The sequence below is a fragment of the Dermochelys coriacea genome, chromosome 27 (assembly GCF_009764565.3).
Source record: "Dermochelys coriacea isolate rDerCor1 chromosome 27, rDerCor1.pri.v4, whole genome shotgun sequence".
NCBI classification, from domain to species: Eukaryota; Metazoa; Chordata; order Testudines; family Dermochelyidae; genus Dermochelys; species Dermochelys coriacea.
The window spans coordinates 7481351-7503017 of NC_050094.1; the positions used below are offsets into that span (position 1 = coordinate 7481351).

General features: G+C 42.2%; 1 protein-coding gene and 1 long non-coding RNA gene across 4 annotated transcripts in view; both read left to right on the forward strand.

The window, feature by feature from the left end:
• Positions 1-1852: 1852 nt before the first annotated feature.
• The window catches only part of MAP3K3 (mitogen-activated protein kinase kinase kinase 3), a 50732-nt gene continuing 30917 nt past the window's right edge, over positions 1853-21667 (forward strand). Inside the window, exons 1-4 of one of the 3 annotated variants that reach the window (XM_043503365.1) lie at positions 1853-2182; positions 11235-11356; positions 11755-11844; positions 17462-17502. In XM_043503365.1, the coding sequence (XP_043359300.1) occupies positions 2173-2182; positions 11235-11356; positions 11755-11844; positions 17462-17502 (263 nt within the window). In that variant the 5' untranslated portion in view covers positions 1853-2172. The remainder of the gene's footprint in view (positions 2183-11234; positions 11357-11754; positions 11845-17461; positions 17503-21667) is intronic. The other 2 variants (XM_043503364.1, XM_038385613.2) reach the window with 2 other exon arrangements.
• On the forward strand, positions 5812-6473 carry LOC122457618. The gene is made up of 2 exons (XR_006277254.1): positions 5812-6145; positions 6339-6473. It is a non-coding gene; the product is annotated as an uncharacterized LOC122457618 (long non-coding RNA).

Below are 21667 nucleotides of genomic sequence, written 5' to 3' on the forward strand. Positions count from 1 at the left end.
AGTCCTCGGTTATCAGTTGTTATATTCTACACATAAGTGCTCATCCTGTTCTGTAGCATGATTTGGTTATCTATAGCAGATACTAACTAGTACCCCATCTTGTACTATATCCATTAGGGTTGATCCATAAGCATTCTAGAGCATTTGCTTCTGAAACAGGTAATGCCATTTTTGACAGTGTCATCCCTTTTGCCTACTTGATCCTTCCTAAATAGGAGGGTACAGCTCCTAATTCTTTAAATAAACTGGCTAAGAGTCCCCTCTACTGGGCTGATAGAGATCTGCTAATCACGTTTGCAGATGGTCCCTCTTTCACCCATTGAGCAGCTCTGGTATTTGTGATACTGGCCAACATATTGCTGATAGGTGCCATCAGAGCAGAGCTTGGATCCATATGGAACAAGCAGAGAATGGGGCAGGTGTCCTAGTGGCTCCCTGGGGAAGGAGGCAGCCCTGAGTTTGTCTCTAAGGGTGGGTTGGTGTGGGAGTGATTCTCTTTTGCTTCAGAGGAGTGTCTGGTGCCTTTTGGTAGGAATGAGGCCAGGCTACCTATCCTGCCACGCTGAACACTGCCATGCAATTGGATTCTTAGCTATCGATCATTGCCCTATGTGGTCCTACTGCCAGTATTCAGTCAGTTTTATATCCATTTTATCTAGGTCTCCTTCACTTTGGGTTTAGGCCTAGGGATGGCACAGACTGCAGAAATATTGATAATCGGCTCTAGAGGTGAAGGGAATCAGCAGCAGCTACCTGGCTTGTGTAAAGGAAAATCATGCCTCTGCTAGAATTCTTTGAGCATTTCAACAAAGTAGCAGATAAAAGAGAACAGGCTCACATATTTTTGGATTTTCAAAATCACATAAAGTTGTTAAGGAAACACAGGCAGGAGGTGGGTGGTAAAGGAGTGCCATTACCTAAGACTGAAACCACATTAGGAATACATGGTCTATTTTTATCATGGCAAAAAATTAACTATAAGATTGCCAACTCTTGGGGTGGTTCTTGAAGTCCCAACTCTTGGAGTCATGTGAGAATCGTAGTCTTTGTTTTTTTTTTTGTTTTTTTGTTTTTTTTAATGAAGTGTTTCTGGCCTTCCTGGTGGTTCAGAAAATGTGAATTCTAAGAGCTCAACAACAAACATACCAAAAAAGCTGAGTTTGTCTCAAGATTTTTTTAAGCTAACCTGACTTTTTTAAGGCAGGGGCCTGACACGCCTGTAAAAGTGAGGTGCTGTAGCTCTAGCATTTAATGATCTAGCAAATGCAGATGACCCACAATTTATAGAGGTTAGCTAAAGAATCTAACCCAAGTAGGTGCATGGACTGCAGAAGGGCCGCTGAAGCACAAGGATGACTGCAGACGAGTAATGAATACTGGAGGCAACTATCTGAACTCCTCTTTGCCCCATTACTTCAATTACATTTAAATAAACAGCCCTGGCCATCGTTGTTCCCTGTGCAAACCTGGGCACACCCACAATGCAGGGCAAGGTACAGGTTCCCACTCACCCAGCCCCAGCTGTATCCTCAGCAGCTGGCTCTGCAACCTAGACCTAATAGACTCTGGGGGGCGGGTCCCAGCGCCTGGACAGACATCCATCAAGGTGATTGGCAGGTTTAGGGGTGGGGCTGAGCTGATATCGCCCCGTGACGAGAGAGGGGCGGGGCCATGCGTCTGATTGACGGGGGGCGGTGCGGCCGTTCTTCCCCTGTGATTGGCATGGAATGGCTCGGCCCCCGTGATTGGGAGGGAGGGGCGGGGCGGGGCGGGCTCGCCGCCTCTGATTGGCAGGCGGCAACGTCGGGTGGGTGGCTCGGCCCCTGTGATTGGCAGGCGGCGGCGCCGGCGGCGGGTGCGTGCGTGCGCGCGCGGCGGCCGCTGAGCGGTTTGTTTTGCTGACGGTCCGTGCGCCCCGCGGAGGCGGTGAAGGGGAGAGACCGGGCCCCCGCTTGCCCCGTCCCGGTCCCGCCGCGGGGAGGAGCCGCTGCAAGGAGACGTTGGCGGCAGTGGCCCGGGCCTGGGAATGCGGCGGCGGCGGCTCTGAGCCCTCCCTCCCCCGCTCCCGGCCGCCATGGAGCCGCGGCCGTGACAGCCTGGGGCCGGAGACAGCGCGCCGGAGAGCAGCCAACCCCCTCGCCCCGCCTGGGCGCGGGCCCGGCCGCCGCCGAGATGGGTAGGGGTCCGGCTGAGGCGGGGCTGCCGGCTCCGGCGGGGGGGAGGGGCTGGTTGCGGCCGTTGGCGGGGGGAGTGTGAAGGGGGGAGCTGCGCGCGCCCGGGCCCCGCGGTCGGGGGCACATGGGAGGATCTGGGGCCGCCCGGTCTGTGGGGTTCGGCTGCCTTTTGATCTCCCCAGTCAGGGCCCAGCTCAGAGCCCCCCCCCTCCAGGTCCACGTGCCTGCCCCCGGGGTCGCAGGCTGGACTCCCCCCCCCTCTCCTGCCACTGGGGTGCCACCCGCACCCCGGGGTGCGGCAGCGGCTGGGGCTCGCCTGGGCCAGGGGCGCCGGCCGTGCTTTACCCTGGGCTTTCCCCGGGGGGGCCCTAGCAGGGGTTGCCCCCACGCGCCTCGGGGCGACTCGCTTCTCTCCTCGCATGAGCCCCTGACACTAAGGCCTCGAGTGGGCTGCTGGGCACAGCCTGGTCTAAAGCCCTGTCCGCCCTGGTGTGCAGAGCCCCCCCAGGGAGGTGTTGACTCCGGCTCAGTTCAGGGCATAAGCGCTATGCTGAATCCAACAGTGAGGGCAGATGCAAAAACCTCTGCCGGAGTTAGTTATGTCGTAACTTTCTCTTCCCCCTCTAGGTAGTAGTTGTCTTACGCCCTTAAATGTGAGATTGTGTCCCTTTATAATCATTTTTTTTTTCTTGTCTGCTGTAACAGTGGATGTTACCGTTAGAGACTTCTAGGAATAATCTTTCTTTGTCTTGTGGCAGTGAGTTCCATTGGTTAATGAGGAGTTGTGTGAAAAAGTATTCCCTGTGCTCATTTTAATATTTTGTGACTTTCAGTTTCATTCTTGTATTATGAGAACGTAAATACCAGCACCCCCGGTATTATGTATTATGCCTTTGTCACATACTCTTTTTACGTCATCCTGAAACTAAATCCTGCTTGAAACCATTCTTGAACATGGCTGGAACTAACATAGTTTCTTGCTCCAGTGGGGGGGGGGGGGGGGCTCATTTTGAAGAATTTATGGTGGTTCTGTTATTGCCTGATGGTATGTGACAATTAGATATTTGAGGAATGTAAACATTTTGTAAATTTTTTTAAAACCAGTATTGATTTTTGATTGGTAATGTAAAATACTTTTCCTATAAGTTTGACCAGGAACTTGGAGGGTATTTCTGTAACATTCTAAAAATATAGGGCAACATTTTCAAACTCTGATGTTTAAAGTTAGGCACTTTTGGAGGGTGAATGAGCATCCACAGCTCCTCTGACTTTGACTGAAATTGTGAAGTTTAGCACCTCTAAGAATCAGGCCATGTATTTTGAAATATGGAAGTAGGTTCTTGACTGTAGGAACCCAAATGTGAAAATTTTGGCCATAGCACTATTTGTGACTTGGAATTCTATCAAAATCTTCAGTTTCCAGTATGAAGCTTCCAGTCGATCCTCATTTGTTTTATTAAATTCAGACAATAGCATTTTTAGACAAGTTATGGAGCTGAAGAGCTGTTATAAGTTGCCACCACAGGCTGTCATAATTCAATCTGAACTATTGGAGTTAAAGTTTTCAGAAGACGTGAACTGTAGAGGGAAGTGCCTTGCAAGGTTTTCTGAGTTTACCTGGTTTCTTGTTTAGTCCAAAATTCAGTCTATTGTAAACCAGGAGAAAAGTTTAATTTATGTAAACTAGAGCTTACACTTGGCCATATTTGTATGCTGGCAAAGAAAGTACCGTTATTAACTTAACTGTAGAGTTGTGTAGTTGCACTGTTTTGGGAGTTGCAACTTAGATTTTTTTTTCTGAAGTTATCTGGTTTGCTAAAACTCTGCTTTGCTATTTAGTCTCCTGCATATAATTAGTTCTTATGTTTAAATATAAATCCCTGCAGCATTGCTAACAATGCTTAAAACACATATATATATATATATAAAAATAAAAAATTTGGTTTAATTCTTGTAAATTCAGATGTCGATGCATTAAGCTTCATGACTTGGTCATGCTTAGAAACACAGGCAGAATAGTCTGGTGGTGGTTCTGTAGCAACAGACCTGAAGGTCTTTAAACACACAATACTTTAGAAAATGAAAGTCTACCTTCCACTAAAATGCTTACTAATCACAATCATATAGCTAATATTTGTGTGTGCGCTCATGAGTTGCAAAATGAAAAGGGGTGATTTCACTGGCTATTAAACTAATGAATGCCATCCTGCTTTGTACAATTGCTCTTAAATTATGAGAAGAGCACTAATTATTGTATAGCCATGATTATTTAGAGGTCTTTGACGATAGAAAATAAGATTGGATAGTTTATTTAGATAATGGAGGGAATTTTCAACATGATAGACCTCAGGAGACAATAACCCAGTTTTGGATAGTTTAGGTTATATCCTATTATTCTTTACATTGTTTCATCTAGCTTTCTACTTTTCTTCATAAATTACCCTAAAAAACTTAGTTAATATATTGAGTAGTTAAAGGGATATTAGTGTTGCAATTTGAGGTAACTCCATTAACAGTGCTGAAGTGCATTAAAGTTGATTCTTTTGCACTTTATAGGAGGTTACCACTAAATTTAATTTCTGTACAGAGTTTTTCAGCAGTGTGGGATAAGCTGATACTGCTTTTGTTAAAGAGAAACATGTGCATATATTTGAGAAGCAGTGTGGAGAGCTGTGTTGAGATTGAAGGGCTTGTGCTAGACCTAGACTGAAATACTCATTGCAGGCCCAGCTGCAGTTGAGTCTTTCCCTCAATCTGCTTTTTTCCTGCCTGTGTCATTTCCTTCCCTTGGCTCACACACTTACCCGTAAGCAGAGCTTTTAGGCTTTGCTGCATTGACAGCCACTGTTGCATTATGGGGGAGGGGGAAGGAATAAGCCTGCCATTTACGAGTTCTCAATTCTTAACCATTTTGTTAAATTTAAAATAGGGAGTTCCAGTTTTTTCTATGCTTTGCAGTCACATAGAGGAGCTCTGGCTTTTGACATTTGTAAGGCAAGTGAGTTGCAAATTTTGAAGACACTGGCAACTGTGAAGACATAAGCCTCTGATAGTGAGATTAACGAATTACCATAGAACTTCTCTAATGCCATGTTGTACTATTAGTAGCATTACAATAGTGCCCAGAGGTCTGAATCAGGAGATTGAGGCCTTTATGCTAGTTGCTGTACAGACATGTTGTAAAAACAGACCCTGAACATGTAGTGAAATTTTGTATCATTAATACTTTACTTTTACAAAATACCCTAGGGTACACTGACCAATGTGCACTGAAGGATTGTAAATTACACTTGTTTAATGAAAAAAAGCTTTAGGCTGTATTTTGGTATTTCTTATTTATAAAATTCATTGATTTCCATGAGTTTCCCAGTCATTGGATCAAACTAACCAGGTGTATGTGTTAAAAAGTGTGCTTCTTTCTTACAAATAAACAGCAGACACTACTCTGTCACCATCCCTCCTGTTCTCCTAACATGTAAGCTTGTTTATAGGTTTACAGGCTTCCTGTTTTTAACCAACGTGCAGAAGCTTCTATGCCTTGTTTGCTGAACTTTGTGATTTTGTTTTAAACTATTTCCATCCCTGCCATAGCAAATTCACTGACTTGGTTTATTACGCAGGTCTGAGTGAATTTTAACTGAAATAAATGCTTTACACAAGGAATAACTTTCCTTGTAAGTAGCAATTCCCCTTCATCAATGTTATAACATCCTGGAGTGTAGTTTTTAAAACATGAAAAGCATTTCCTGGACAACATCTTTCCCATACAAAGCAGAACTGTGTTTCCCAGACCTGCTGGAGACCTAGCAAAACAGGGTGTCTCAGTGCTCTTCCAAAATTGCTTAGATTTCATTTGTATTAACTTCTGCATTGTGCCATAAAACTGATAGTGCTGCAAATATTTTTTAAGCAGAGGCTGTAAAATCTTGATCATAAAGTACCTATATAAGTTGACCTATATAAAAGAAACAGTCTTTCAAATTTCAGAGTAGCAGCCGTGTTAGTCTGTATTCACAAAAAGAAAAGGCATACTTGTGGCACCTTAGAAACTAACATTTATTTGAGCATAAGCTTTCGTGAGCTACAGCTCATTTCATCGGATGCATGCTGTAGCTCACGAAAGCTTATGCTCAAATAAATGTGTTAGTCTCTAAGGTGCCACAGGTCTTTCAAATTTGTATTTCCATTGCCATACAGACCTTAACTGAAGCCACACTTTAATATAAAATGAGTTAAAATCAAATATTTGATATTCAGTTTGCTGTAAAAATGAAGATCAGACGCCACCAATATGAACTTTAAAAAAAAAAAAAAAAACACAGCCTATCATATATTATAGCACTAGGGAGCATACAGCCAATCAAATTTCCTACTTGGCTGAATGTTTTCAGCAGTCTCACTTATTTGACTTTGGGGTCATTATGTGTCTGTGAAGGATATCAAAATAAACAGTCTGCTGTTAAAACTGCAGTACAGCATTGTATCTGAACTTGAAAGGGGCTGAGTGCTTTTGACCGGTTTCAGATTTGCAGGATTGGTCTTGAATGTGTCAGAATATTGACTAGATCACATTTAACACTTGTTATAAAGGCAGCGGACAAATCCAAGACACGAAATTTCCTTCACCAGCCCAGTTCTCTAGCACTCTTTAAAAAGACCACCAGGTTGGAGACCACTCGAAATATAAATCATTTATGTGGCTGTGTTTATGTGTTATACCACGATATCCACAGTCGTTGTTGGTATAATAGTATTACTATGCAGGCACGCACCGCAAACTCCGATACTAGATCTTAGCGTTTGTACCCTGTGGTCCACCAGTGTGGGCCCTAGCCACCTCTGTGTGGTTGGCTGTACTTTCAGGTAGTATCCCAGTCCCATAGGTTTTCTTGTGATTTTACAATCACATTTTTCTAGTTTTAAACTTTCCTCTTTGTTTGTGAAAGACCGCGCTAACAGGGGTAAAGTGATTGATTGTATAAGGGAAGCAGTAAAATTAACTGTACCCAAAGTGCTGTCAAATGCAAAATGTAAACAAATTTGATTATAGAAAATACTTATTTTTCAATATGGAAGAACACTTAGGCAGCAGGGAACAATTATGGTTTAATTTCATTACATTTGATACTTGATTCTCAACTTTAAGGGTGCATTAATTTTAAATTGCATAGACTAAGGTTTTAGTCTTAGACTATATTGAGATACACCATGGGCTAGTCTACATGGTGGCGGCTGGAGTAATGCACCCTGGGGGGGGGAACATAAGAGTAGCCATAGTGGGTCAGACCAGTGGTCCGTCTAGCCCAGTATCCTGTCATCCAACAGTGGCTGGTGCCAGATGCTTCAGAGGGAGTAAATAGAACAGCAGCTTGAGTGACCCAACACCTGTTGTCCAGTCTAAGTTTCTGGCAGCTGGAGGTTTAGGGATACCCAGAGCATGGGATTTTGTCCCTGAATATCTTGGTTAATAACCATTGATAGTCTTATCCTCCGTGAACTTATCTAATTCTCTTTTGAGCCCAGTTATACTTTTGGCCTTCGCAACATCCCCAGCAACGAGTTCAACAGGTTGACTGTACCTTGTGTGAAGTACTTCCTTTAGTATGTTTTAAACCTGCTGCTGCCTATTATTTTTCTTTGGTTGACCTCTAGATCTCATATTATATGAAGGGGTAAACTCTTCCCTGTTCACTTTCTCTATACCATTCATGATTTTATAGACCTCTATTATAACTCCCTCTTAGTCGTCTCTTCTAAGATGACCAGTCCCAGTCTCTTTAATCTCTTCCTCCATACCCCCTAATCATTTTTAATCTCTTCCTCTATACCCCCTAATCATTTTTGTTGCCCCCTCTATACTTTTTCCAATTCTAATATATTTTGTTTGTGATGGGGCCATCAGAACTGCACACACTATTCAAGGTGTGGGTGTACCATGAATTTATATAGTGGCATTAGGATATTTTCTGTCTTAGCTATCTCTTTCCTAGGGGTTCCTAACATTGTCTTAGCTGTTCTTGCTGAAGTCTGTAGAAGCTTTACCAGTTACATCAATTGGAGCAGAGTTAGGTCAATGCTGAGTGCTGTTGGAAATCCCAGGGCAGGAACTGTGTGTCTGTACAGAGCCTAGCAAAATCAGACTGACCCTGATTGGAGCTTTTGGATGCTGCTTTGTTACAAATACATAAATTTCCCTCTTGCTTTGAACTCATAATGGTTTACATTAAATTTTGGAAAAGTCTGATATATTTACTCCATATATACCTCCTTTGGGCATAATAATCTAACTTGTTCATTTTGTTATTAGTAAGTCAATTAGTGACCTGCCTTTTTATAACAAGCAACCTAAATTCAGGAATAAATATTTGTGATCAAGTGTGTAACATGAAATGAGGAATAAATGTGCACCCTTGCTTCATCAAATAAGTTTTTTTCTTTTTACAAATGTATGTACATGAGAAACATCTATTCTGTAATGTTCAGAAATGTCTCATGTTCCCATTGATTCCAAGACTCTGTTAGGCTTGTACTTATGTAAATCAATATCCTAGAGCAACAACATGCATCCAGAGTGGATTAAAAAAAAAACAAACCTGACTTTCCTTTAACTGGGTTTTTTATTTTTAACTCGGGTTTTGTTAAAATTGTTAAAAAAATTAGCCCCAGAGAGCTGTACATTTTAATTTAACCACGTTATAAACTGATAGCTCTAAGTACGTTGGGAAGGAGGGGAAATTACATATCAAGGTCTGCATATCTAGGTAACTAATATCAGGTTTATGACAGATCTTAAAATAGTACAGCCTAAAATTAGATAGAAAAGCTGGATAACCTGGTCTGTTATGTTAATATTTCTTATAACACTGCCAAACGTGAAACTTGCATGAGTAGGTTTCTCTTCATCCAACTCTCTCTCCCGCTATCCCCTCCCCAATTTTTTGCAAGACTCCATAGAGGACACCACATTCTTTTCAGTTTGCTCAAAGTAGAGTTTATATTTGGCTCAGATTTTATAACCAGGTTACGCTCCTATTTGAGGAGATTTAACTGGATACAGTGTCTAAAGAAATAAACACCATAAAGTTTTGATAAGCTATACATACAACGGTCTAAGAATATAGTATGTACACATGTGCCAATGACAGGATTGTGTAACTGATAACATCCTATGCTTTGTTGCTCAGAATACATAGTGCTTCAGAAATGAAGTCAATAAGCCAGTAACTAGTTTGAGGAAAAGTTCACGTGCCATATACAACTCTTTCTCTACAGTATTTAGGTGATATTGAAAGCAAGGGACTAATTTCAGTGAATGATTTGGCATAGACTAAGCAGGTGTCTAGCTAACTCCTGCAGTACCTCCTTATATTCCAGTTCTATGCTTTCCACATAGCTCTGGCATTTCACCTCAGTCCTAAATTCAGACAGGCTCTGGAAGACTACATTTTATTGGTTACATGAGAACTTTTAACCCAAAAGATCAATTTTTTTTCCTGACAGTTGTAATTAAGTGAAAATGGAATATAGCGGATATAGGTTTAGCAGCCTCACTATGTTTGCTTGACTGTAACTGGGTGGAGGGTGTTATGGTTTATAAACTCATCATAACCTCTTTTTTATGCTCATCTATGCTACAAATATGACCAAGTTAGGTGATTGGTTGCAAACACCAGTTAAAATTTGTGGTATCAGCAATGACTGTTTCCATGTAATTGGATTAAAGCCTGGGACAATCCCAGGTTTTCAGCTTGTTTAAGGGAAATAGTAAGGTCTTGTGCACACCATAAATTTAAACCAAGTTGTAACTAGGATAAGGACACCTAGGACCTTTGACTTAGTTTATATTTGTGGCATAAGATGGGAATTGCATTAATCAACACTTCCACAGTTATAGCAAAGCATGAGGCCACTTGACTAGTACTGTCATATAGTTAGCAGGCAGCATGGGTGATGAAAAATTTGCTGAGGTGAGATCTGAGACTGAAGTCAGCAGGCAGAGCCAATATATTGTTTGGTTAGTGAAAAAAGGCAACGCAAGTCTTGCCACTCACTTCCACTTGAAAGCAGGGCCCCTGGTAGTTGTGACAGGCAACACTGAAGAGCCCAGTTTATTCATAAGGCTATAGTGTCTAATAAAATGCCAGAGTTATTTATGTTGTTGCTACATTTCTTGATCTACCTGCTCAGCTTTGGAAATAGATGCTACTGGTTTCTCATGGTTAGCTCTTCAGGGCAGAGACCATACCTGCCTCATTTGTGTGGCACCTAGTGCAATGAACCCCAATCCTGATTAGAGTCTCTGCATACTACTCTAGTATAAACAACATAATTAGTTGCTGGCATCCCAGTCATGGGTTCCTACCAGGTTCCTGAAGATGTTGATCTGCAGTTGCTATCTCTGCTCTGCAAGCAGTCAGTGCTCTTCTCACTGCTGCCCTGTTCTGACCTCTGTCCTTAAGATGTTTTAGCTTCCTTAGGAGACCACCTTTGTTCTGTGAACCCCTATTTTGGGGATATAGGGAGATGTGCCCTTGCCAATCAGCACAAATGTTTGAGACCTACTAATAATTCAGAATAATTGGTTGGCTGGTTCCTTTCTTGCTGTTGTGCAGGGCTAGCTCCATCATCAAGCAGTGAAGGCTCTCTAGGGTAGCAGAATGTAAGGTTGAAAGGGGACAGATGCTTGCCAGTTTTCCTGGGCAACAAAACACCTACAGCTGATTCTTCTAAGTGACCTAAATCACCCTTTAGCAAATTTTGCTGGGTGAACTGGACATGGTACTGGGAGGCAGGAACTCCCATATTCTAATTCTAGCTCTGACCGGACTTGTTTCATGGCATTAGACAACTCTCTACCCTTCCATTTACCTGCCTCTGAAATTAGGCTAATGCGTGTCTACTTCACACAGGTTTCATGGGGGTTAGTGGTTGTGAATGAAGATGTACTCTGTGCACTTGGAAAAAACAATCTGGTCCCTCAGCCAGGGGAATGCTAGTTTGAATTCCTGAAAGTTCCCCAGCTGATACTCGCCAAAATAACTTCCCTCTTGTCAATTGCAGATGAGCAGGAGGCATTGAACTCCATCATGAAGGACTTAGTTGCGCTCCAAATGGGCCGGCGTCACAGGCTGCCTGGCTTTGATACCATGAAGAATAAAGACACTGCTCATTCCAACAAACAGGTAAAGGATTGTTTAATGGAGATTGACAATTATGACCTGGCACAAGGGATTAGACTAGAGTGGAAGTGGGTCCATTTGCTTCAACTGCAGTAGGGCACCAGTATTTTATGCAAGTCCTGGCATTGCAGAGGGATGTGCCTACTTCACGGGCTTTATACTCTAATTTGGATTAGGTCATTGGTTTAGGTTCACTTTGGGTTATTTTATTCCTTCTATTGGACTAAAGCAGGCAATGTTTTGATGATTGGTCAGAGCAGTTCAATGATCTGCCTCCCCCAAGTGTATGTAGAAAGACATTATCTGGGTAGATTGGCTGAAAATGCTACTAAGTGGCTTTCTGTTTTAGCTTGCACCGTCCACTTTTTTTATAAACCAACATTAATAATTTTTCTTTTAAGAAAAAACATAATGTCAGCAGTCCAGCCCTCCTGAGCAACCCTACAATAACAAACCAGTGTGCCTGTGCAGTAGAAGAAAAAAAAATTCCGGTAAGAAAACTGGCTTCCATTTCAGTATTAGCAATTATAAATTAAGAGCATGTTCATGCTCAGTGATCTTTACAGAGCTCATTTAAGCAGGTATGGGAGGGTGATGGGTTTTTTTTCTATTGCCTTTGTCTTGTAGCTGTAGAATGCACCTTCCCCAGGGGAATGCTGGAAGTCCCATTAGTTGAATCATTTTAAAAACTAATCTAGACAAAGCTCTGGAGATTGTTTTGTAGGGAAGAATCTTGCACTGGTTTCTTAGCAGAAGGAGAGAAGGACAAGATAACCAAATAGGTCTTATCTGTCTCTGATAAAGTTGAATTCACTAGACTTGAAGAACAGATTAACCTAGAAATTCCACCTGTATTGTGTGCTATTTGGATGAACCCCATTTCAGTATAAACTCCACAATACCCCCCAGGCTTTTAATGTGCAAATATTTGTCCAGCACTTTCAGAGAATTAATTCAAGTCACCTGGGCTTAATGATAAATGGTCAAACGGCTTTAGTAGAGTGGACCTGGTTTAATCTTTGAGGCTGTTACTTATATCTAGTTAAGTTCTTTCCTGCCCCTGACCTCTCAGTGTTGGATGTATTGCCTCACTAATGTGGGGAAGGTTAAGAGATCAACACCCATTATAGCTAAGTGTGGTTGATCCTGATGAAATGTGTAATCAGATATGGTTTATTACAATTAGATGAACAATGCTAGTGAGCCTCCCCAATTAGCATTGAACTCTGTTGTCCTGCTGGTGTAGGATCAGAGTTCAACACCCATTATTTCTCAAGTGGACACAGTCAGACTGGCTGTCATACTTGGGTCTCTGATTCTTCGCAAATTCATTGGTCTGTTTTTCATGTAATTGTATTTCCCAAGCAAGGGATGCTCAGTGGGTAAGGGTTAGTTCATGGCCATTTCTGCTATGGAGGCCAATGATCAAATCCTGGCTTACTCAGGAAGTGGGGAATGAACCTGGTGTGGTTTCTTGACCTACAGCCAATTTGTCCATCATACAAAACCTTCACCCCATTGTGCACAATTAGTGCTCTGCTCAGAAGAGGTTTAGGATTGGGGATGTAAGTCTCAAGACTGTTTGTGAAGTGTCTTAATGAACTGTGCCTCTCTCAAGCTAGTGCTTAGTCCAGTGGCATTCAACTTTTTGTCTGAGCCTCCCTTATGATAGATGGAGTGCCCCTTCCCAGGATCCCATTGTGCTTTGCCATATCACAGTGGTGACCATGGCTGTCTTTTCCTTTTTCCACTCCTTTGTCTCCATTCTGTCTTCCTGCACATATTATCCTATTTTTGTTTTGTCTTTTCATTCCCCCCCCCCATTCGCTCACTCATGAGAATGTTACATGCAGCATAGGATAGGGGAGTCTATAGGAAGCTCTTTGTTGTGAGATCATAGATGGTGTGAGCCAGTGAGTTGTTGCTTCTTGAGCCTCTAGTCCTGTTCCCCTGTGGAATAGTCACTAAACCAGGGAGGATGGATTTCAAGAAACTAGCTAGTGCTTCACCCATAGCAGTGTATTTTTTTTGCAGAGAGTCAGACTAGATTTGGGGTCATGCTGCTTCACTCAACCTCGTGACTCTCCTTTGCTTGTGGCACACACCTCCCTCCCACAGTTTAATCTAGTATCTCTGTGGAGGCCCACAGGGTGAAGAAACATTGGCTTTGTCCATTGCCCTTATGAGCAGTAGATACACATAGCTTGGACAGTAGTTTAGTTAAGAAACTTGTATTTCACAGTAAATGTTGTCTTGAGTTATGAGTCTATGGGTTTTCTGCCTGTGTTTCCAGAAATCTACTGCTCTTAGGGTCATATTGCCAAGGATAGTAGGTGATTACCAGGAATCCAGCTCCCTTTTCCAGTATTTCCTGTACTGTCACTGATTATCCATGGATCTATAGTTCCTAAGTTTAGCTTCTAAACAGACTTTCAGCCCCATATAGTTCTACTGAAATATAGATAAATTCCTAGATTTTCATCCCAACCTTAATGAGGAGTGCAGAGTGCTCAGGAAGGTATTGAAGGGATAACACTGACATGCTGAGAAAGGATTCGTTCAGCCTGTGTGTCCAAGGAACACTTAAAAGGGAAGTGAGTAAAGCAATCCAATTCTTAAATGCTCTTTAGAGGTGTTCTGTACTTTCATGAACTCTTGTGCAGCATTACTGTTGACTCTCTATACAGCTACCACCCTTTCACCCCAGGGAGGCTACATTTCAGTAACCAGCATAAACTTTTCCCTGGGTTATTAGTGGGGATCAAACCCTAGGACATTTAGCTCTCTTAAAAGCCTATCCTTTAGAGCAGGGGTTCTCAAACGGTGGGTTGGGACCCCATTTTAATGGGGTCACCAAGGCAGGTGTTGGCACTGGTCCCAGCAAGTCTGAAGCCCAAGCTACACTGCCCAAGGCTGAGGTTACATGCCCGCCCTCTTTTTGTTGTCATTCTATTGTTACCCCAATGTCTTAGCTGTGTATTGGATTCTTATTTATCCCTCTGTACATTTTGCCATTAAAAGACTTTTATAAAATACACATTATGTATTCTTACCCAGTCAGCTGGAAAAGATGTTTAATAACCCCTCATTCCTTCACAGTTTCTGCCCTCCTTTTCCTTGATTAGACAGTTGAACGGGAGTAAATACACAAAGTTCCCCTTTTGACGACCTTGTGCATAAAACTCATCCTTCCTGGTCATGGGTTGGTCTACTTACCATTGGATGGCACCACCTCCTGGCAGCCCTGGGGATTAGATCAGTCAGACCTCCTTCCAGTGGTTACACTCGGTCAATTTCTTCTCTGTAGCCACTTTCAGGAGCCACAGCTGTCCTCTTCATGACTCAGCCCTCTGGCCAGGTCACTATTGTGATTTCCCCTTCCAGGGGGAGTGTGTCAAGGTTCCTGCTTTCCAACAGTCTCAAGCTGTCTTCTGCCTCACAGTGCCATTCCCACAATGGCTGACAGGTGAACCTGGGCCCATCCTCTACTCTGGGTTCCAGGTAAGGGATCTTCTACACAGCAGCCAAGGTCTGTTCCCTGCACCTTGCTGTGTTTCCCTGAGCTGCTTCCATCTCTCCTATATCCTTCCCTACTCCTCTGGGTTTGCCAGTCTCTTCACTCCTTTCTCCAGAGAGTAACTTTAGGCAGCTTATCTCTGCAACCTTCAAACACTCCTCCCTGTTCCCAAGGAGTGACTGCAGCCTTTCCTAGCCACCCTCTATTTCCAGTTTTCTGTCTCTTGTAAAAGCCCCACCTGTCCCTTCCAGGTGAGCTTCTCTCTAATTAGTTGGCCTCCAGCATAAAGCTCCCTGGTTTGCAGTCTAATTAGCTGATTGGGCCCACCTGGCCTAATTCAGCTCCTGTAGGGCCAGTGTGGGGAGCCCACTCTTTGCACTCCTCCCATAGCTGAGCAAACTTTAGGAAAGTTATATGTAAATTACTTTGGCTGCAGATCATTGTTCCTCTGGTTAGGAAGCCCATTTGTCATGAACAGTGATGCACCTACAGGACTTCTGCAAGAATACTGTGTAATGGCAGTGAATGTATGGGTCCCTTTGAACTGCCTTCTTGACCACTGGGTCTGCCAGATATTTCCTCTACCTTAAAGAGTCTTTCCTACCCACTTTTTTTTTTCCCCCCCCGGTTCCTAGATATATGATTGCCTATTGTCTTTAAGGCTTTCACAGCTGGCTTCATCCACTCTAATCACTTATGGTTGTGCAGGAGAAATTATAATACCTTATGAGAGCAGATTTATTTTCCTTTTTAGTTTTTATCTTTGTGATCTAAATTGTAACTTAAACTTCGTTCTCTAGTGGTTAAATGTGCTGTACTTCCACTTCCTGTGCTGTCTAGCATCTTCTGAGTTTACAGCTTAGTGCACAGGTACCACATTGGTGGGCACTTTAATAAAACCTTGGATAACATGAATGGCAAACCTTCTACACCGTTGCATCCGATGAAGTGAGCTGTAGCTCACGAAAGCTTATGCTCAAATAAATTTGTTAGTCTCTAAGGTGCCACAAGTACTCCTTTCCTTCTACACTTTAAATGATGACATACAGGTTACTTGTATTATGAAAGTATTGGTTGTGACTTCATCATAGAGGCTATGTTTATCTTAAAGCAGGGATTTAATGTCTATTTACAAATAAAATGGCAAATCCTCCCCCATCTTATAGTATTTACTGTGAGGTATCAGACAGGACATCTACATTGCAAAAGAAAACCCTGCAGCAGCGAGTCTCAAAGCCAGAGTCAGCTGACTTGGGCTTGTGCTATGAGACAAAAAATAACAATGTAGACGTTCCCTCTCAGGATCTAATTTATAACGGTAGACTCTAGACAGGGCCAGTTCAATAACACCCAACTCTCTAAGTACTATAGTGCCGTGAGAAGTAATTCAGCCAATCATGATCTTTTTTCCCAGCTAATTTGCATGCTGCAATTTTGTTATTTGAAATGAATCGGAGGAGAGTAATTCTGTACTAATGTAAGGAATTCTTATGGTTTGGTTATGTGCCTCCTACATCTGTCACTGCTCTTTAAAAGTTTCACGGCCACATGCTAGCTCCATGCATTATCAGTGGGTAACTAGACAAAATGAGCACACACTCTTGATCACTCTCTCCTTCTGGTGCATGGGGCCATGGATGGCCCCTCTCTCTGTTCCTTCGCTCCCCACAGTCCCCACCCTTTCACGTCCTTTGTCACCATCTCATGCTCTCTTCGCATGTGGCTGCTTCCCCACCCTCCCCTTAGCTCCTGTTGGTGCTCAAGTCCCCTGTCATCCCCCCTCTGTGCTCTCCCCACAGACCTGCTCATATTATACCTATGAAGTCCTCCTTTTATCTGCCCAGTCTTCCTGCGAGTGTTGATAGAAGAGGAAAAAATAGAATACGTATATCCTGATAACTATGCCAGTCAGATATCAGTTTTGTGTCCTAGAAGTTTACTTTGCAAATTTGCCTATATATTTAAAAACGAAAACCAAGCTAATATGTCAATTGCAAATTAAGAGTCAGATATGTTCCTGACTACTTTGTGTTGCTGTGGTGATACAAAACAGCGTCAAATCCATCTTAATTGGCTTGTATGCATCAGATACACATCTCATTTTACATAAGCCATCAGATAGTAAGTTTGAAATGTTACAAGATTAATGCTGCTTATAAATTCCAAGTCTGCAGGGGGTGATACTGGGAGAAAGACACTAGTTGAAGAATGCTTCTGCTTGGGTGGAATGAGTTGGGAGGAAGGGGCCAGCAAAAATGGTGCTTCAATGACCACACCTATTGTGGGGCAGAATAGACGGACAATCTGGTGGTTTCTGATGAATGCTGCCAGAAGCAAGGATTCATTATTTGACATCAAATAGGTGAGAACTTATGGTATAAGAAACAGCCTGAGTACTGGAAAATTAGGGCTTTTTCTGGGACTAAAGTGGGGAGAGGGTTGAAAATTATAACGTATTAAACACGAGTGAGAACAGAGAACAAATTCATATTTTGTCACACAGGTCCTCAATGTACACATTGTTAAAACTTATGAAATAAGCCAAAGAATTTGATAATGGACTAATCTTCTGTTTCGTCTCTCTTGGGCAGAATGATGTAAGGATAAAGTTTGAACATAATGGGGAAAGACGGTAAGTTTTTACCTTCAGTGTTCTTGTATATCGTGTGTCTGATAAAGTACACTAGTCAGACTAAATGGATGTGGACTTCACAGGAATTCCATATGGTGCATGCCGTTGTGACTCTGATCTTACATGGGTTTCTGTCTAAAATGGCTTACTCTGACCTAAAGAGAATGCTTTACCCAGGGTGGGGCAAAGGGTAGTTCCTACTGGGATTCTTGAATTCTCCCTTTCTCTCCTCAGTGCTCCCCCAACCCACTGTTTTTTTTCCACTTTCACCTCCGTGAGGTCCTCTTTTTGCAGCCACAGTCCTAGTACCTTCTGGTTCTGTCAGTAGTGTTTATCTTGCTCAGAGGGGCTTCTTTGGAAGAAGGTATGGATATCCTCTCTGCCCCTCAACACACGCTTGTAACTCGGGAAGCTTAAATTAGAAATCACTAGGTTGATTAGTGGTTGCCTGGGTAAACCAGTCAGGATACAGTGTTGTAAGTGTCCCATGTTTTGGAAGAGCAGCTGTAATAGGCTTGCAGTGCCTCTGTGTCGGCATCATTGGCTGGGAAAAGGGACCCATGGATGCACAATATTGGCAAATCCTACAGTAAATGACATGGGTGAAAATCAAGTTCCAGTTGCCCCAGCAGAACTTGTCTGTGTATATTCTAGATTCACCCTCTCCTAGTCTGTTTTGGTCATAATTGGAAAACATGTTTAGAGGTTAATTCAATCTGTGAACCTGTATAAAAAACTTTGTTAATAAAATCTTAAGGCGTATGCCTCGCTGTGGTGCTGCTGGGCATCCCTGTGTTGGGATGGTTGTACAAGCTGGGTTGTACAGTGGCTCAGCTTGAAAAATGAAGAGGAACTCTCCTCTCCTAGGCTCTGATTCAATAAGGTACTTAAGTACATGCACAGTCCCACTGAAGCCAATAGGATTACTTATGCCCTTAGTTACACATGTTTTGAAGTTCCTTTCTGAATGGGGCCATGTGATGTGATTTATATAGCCACTGTTAAAGAAAATGGAGATTGCATGCATCACCAACACTCTTATTTTGCTGAAGTGGCTTGCCTTTGGAAATAATAAAGAAGCAAAGGAATTCCACATAAGTGACTTTCTTCAGTCATGGTCTTGCAACCTTTATTCGTGTAAGTAGGTTGGTTTCATTAACTTCAGTGGGACCTTTGAGTGAGTAAGGATGACTTAAGTAAAGGGTGCAGGACTGAGTTCTTTGTGTGTAGCAGTATTTTGGAGGAGAACTCTCAAACCTCCTTAATCGGGATTCTGATTAAGAAAGTTAGGTTTCATGGGGATGTCCTTACTCACATATTTGGACCCTTTTGCTTTCTCTAGAAAAATCATTCTTATGATAAGTTAAAAGTTATTGCACTATAGTAATAACTAAAAACTTAATTTGATGTATTCTTTAAATATATATTTGAACCTCTTTTTAACAATTGGCTAGCTGTTTAGAGTAGTTTCAGGTTTCATACCTGCCTGGAGTTTCCCTGCCGAATTTTATGGCTTTATGAATTTTTCTATTTTTAACTTTTTTTTTCTCTCTCTCTTCCCTGTTGCTGCATGAAAGACTCTTACAGAAAGAAACTGACTATTCATGGCAAACAGTGAAATTGTCTATACACAAAGTACTGTCCATTGCACAAAAGAAACTTAAAATAGAGATTTTTTTTCTCTGTTCTTTTAGTTCTAGTCAATTTACATATTATAGTAACAAAAAAATAAGTCATTCTAGCCTGAAGTGACTTCCAGTTGGCAGTCTCTATTTTTTCATTTGTTTGTGTTGCTACTTGTTTTACTTAGCTCAGGATAGTGAAACTAGCTTGGTCAGTTTCATTTTTTTTCCAGTGCTTCACTTTCTGATGTCCTTGCATTATCACTGAACAGCAGTTTGAGAGTGGTAGACACCGTAGGGGAAAGGCTTTTTACTGACAAGTTTTCATTAACTTTTATTCTAATACTGGATTTTGCAAGACTTACAAAACCCCAGAATTAATACTTTAAGGCATTTCCATGTGTACAGTATAACTTCCAGCAATTAAAACTTAGTGAAGTCCTGTAGTCCCTATTTTCTTGGAGCACAAGAATGTTTTGTTGGGATAAATTACCTTCTACACGGACAACTTAAGCATTTTAAAATGTCTGATTCCATAGAGAGAGAGAAGCGTTATTGCAGTTTAAGAACATTGTGCTAACATTCTTAAGATGTTGTCGTAGGAGTACAGAAGAGACAATACTGTTGCCCCCTATCAATCCAAGCAGCTAGTCCAAGTTCAGGGCCCTGGGGATGTTCCTACTGGAAGTAGAGACTGATAGTCTAGTTTCAGAGTAGTAGCTGTGTTAGTCTGTATCCGCAAAAAGAAAAGGAGTACTTGTGGCACCTTAGAGACTAACAAATTTATTTGAGCATAAGCTTTCTTGAGCTGTAGCTGTAGCTCACGAAAGCTTATGCTCAAATAAATTTTAGTCTCTAAGGTGCCACAAGTCCTCCTTTTCTTTTTGCTGATAGTCTAGTGTTTTCTTTGGAGCAATCTTGAAACGTGCTTGAAATGTGCAAAGTCCTGTGTCTCTAAACACAGGAGGAATCGAATAGTAAGAAACAGGTTCTTTTGTTCACAGGACCAAGAGCACTCTTTTAGCCTGCACCTGTGACCCAAAAACCTCTTCTCAGGTTTCATCCAGGGTCAGCCACCATTTTCCTTCTGGCTGGCTGTCTTCCTATCTGACCTCAGTTTCTGTGTTCCTCCCACACCCCTACCCAAACCAGTACACAGCCAAAAGCCTCTGGGTGTTGTCTTACATTTGGCTTATGCTTACAATTATGTTAACTAAAGGTAAATTAAACCTACCAATCTCAGTGGGGGTTTAATATAACTCAGAATAAGATTTCACCCAATTCATAACACTACATCTAATTCCTTGACAATACATACAGTGAAGAAGATGGCAGGGAAGAGTCAACAATTTCATAAACTTTTTTTTAAGCCATTGGATCATACCACTCTCAAAATTTAATGTGTGCTTGAATTCCTGCAGAAAACATGCTAATCTTTTTTGGTACACCAAGAGAAAATCCAAAAGTAGTCATAGTTCTGATCTACTGCATTCCTAATAGAGAGCTGACATGAGTTGGCTTTGAGTTTCACGCAGGAATGCTGTGGAGTACAACAGAGCCACTGTCCGACATGCCACAATATTTTGCGATATACATTGTTGTGACAAGGTAACTTCGGAAGTGGAACCTCATCAACAGTACTATTGTCTTTCACATCTCCTTCCCAAGTGCTTGTATTTAAGGTGGCACAGAGCTCAGGGAAGCAGAAAGTGGTTTTTTTAAGTAACATTGAAATGAAAAGCTTGATTGTGTGTTAGTCTAATTATGCAGTTACGCTTGCCCTAATTCCCCATTCCCAAAGTGGCATGCAGTTACAGACAGAAGGCTTGCACTGAGAATGTAAGTGTGTGTGTTTCGTTTCAGAGAAGCTGCCAGATCTAACCACAAATATTTAAGGTGGTCAGGCAGGAATGGACTCCTTAAACCCTGAACTCCATGATTTTGTGTTAGTTTAAAAACTGTGCACTCCTCTAATAGAGCTGTTTTCGAGTGCCACAAATCTTGTGTGTTTTTCATGCAGTGTGTGTAGAATAGAAGCCTTTATAAGGGGCTTCACTGCAGCTGGGAGCCAAGTTACATTTGCCCAGTGCCAAAGTACTATAATTTCATGGATTGGTTTCTTGGTAATATGCAGAAAATGTTATTGTGGGCTGCCTTTTTTAACAAGGGCTATTTCTAAATAGCTGAACGTTGTAGGTCTAGTAGCAAGGGGCTGAGGAAGCAGACTGAAGTTAGGAATTATTAAAACAAAACTTCTATATACTTAAAGGGTATCTATTGGTGGTGAAATCTGCTGGATTGATAGTGTTGGAGACCAGTATCACAGGACGAGTAAGCACAAGCAGTGAAAACTGGAGCTTCCCAAGCAACATGTCTCTACCCTCATCTGAAGGGGATAGGACAGGAGCTCAGTGGCCTATTCAGTACTTTCCCTTGAAGACTGACAGCAGGGTTGCTAATTAGTGCTAATAGTTGTGGTGGTTGTGATGTGCACTTCCATCCTCTGAGCTACACTAACTTGCTTCATGTAAAGGTAGGAAGCT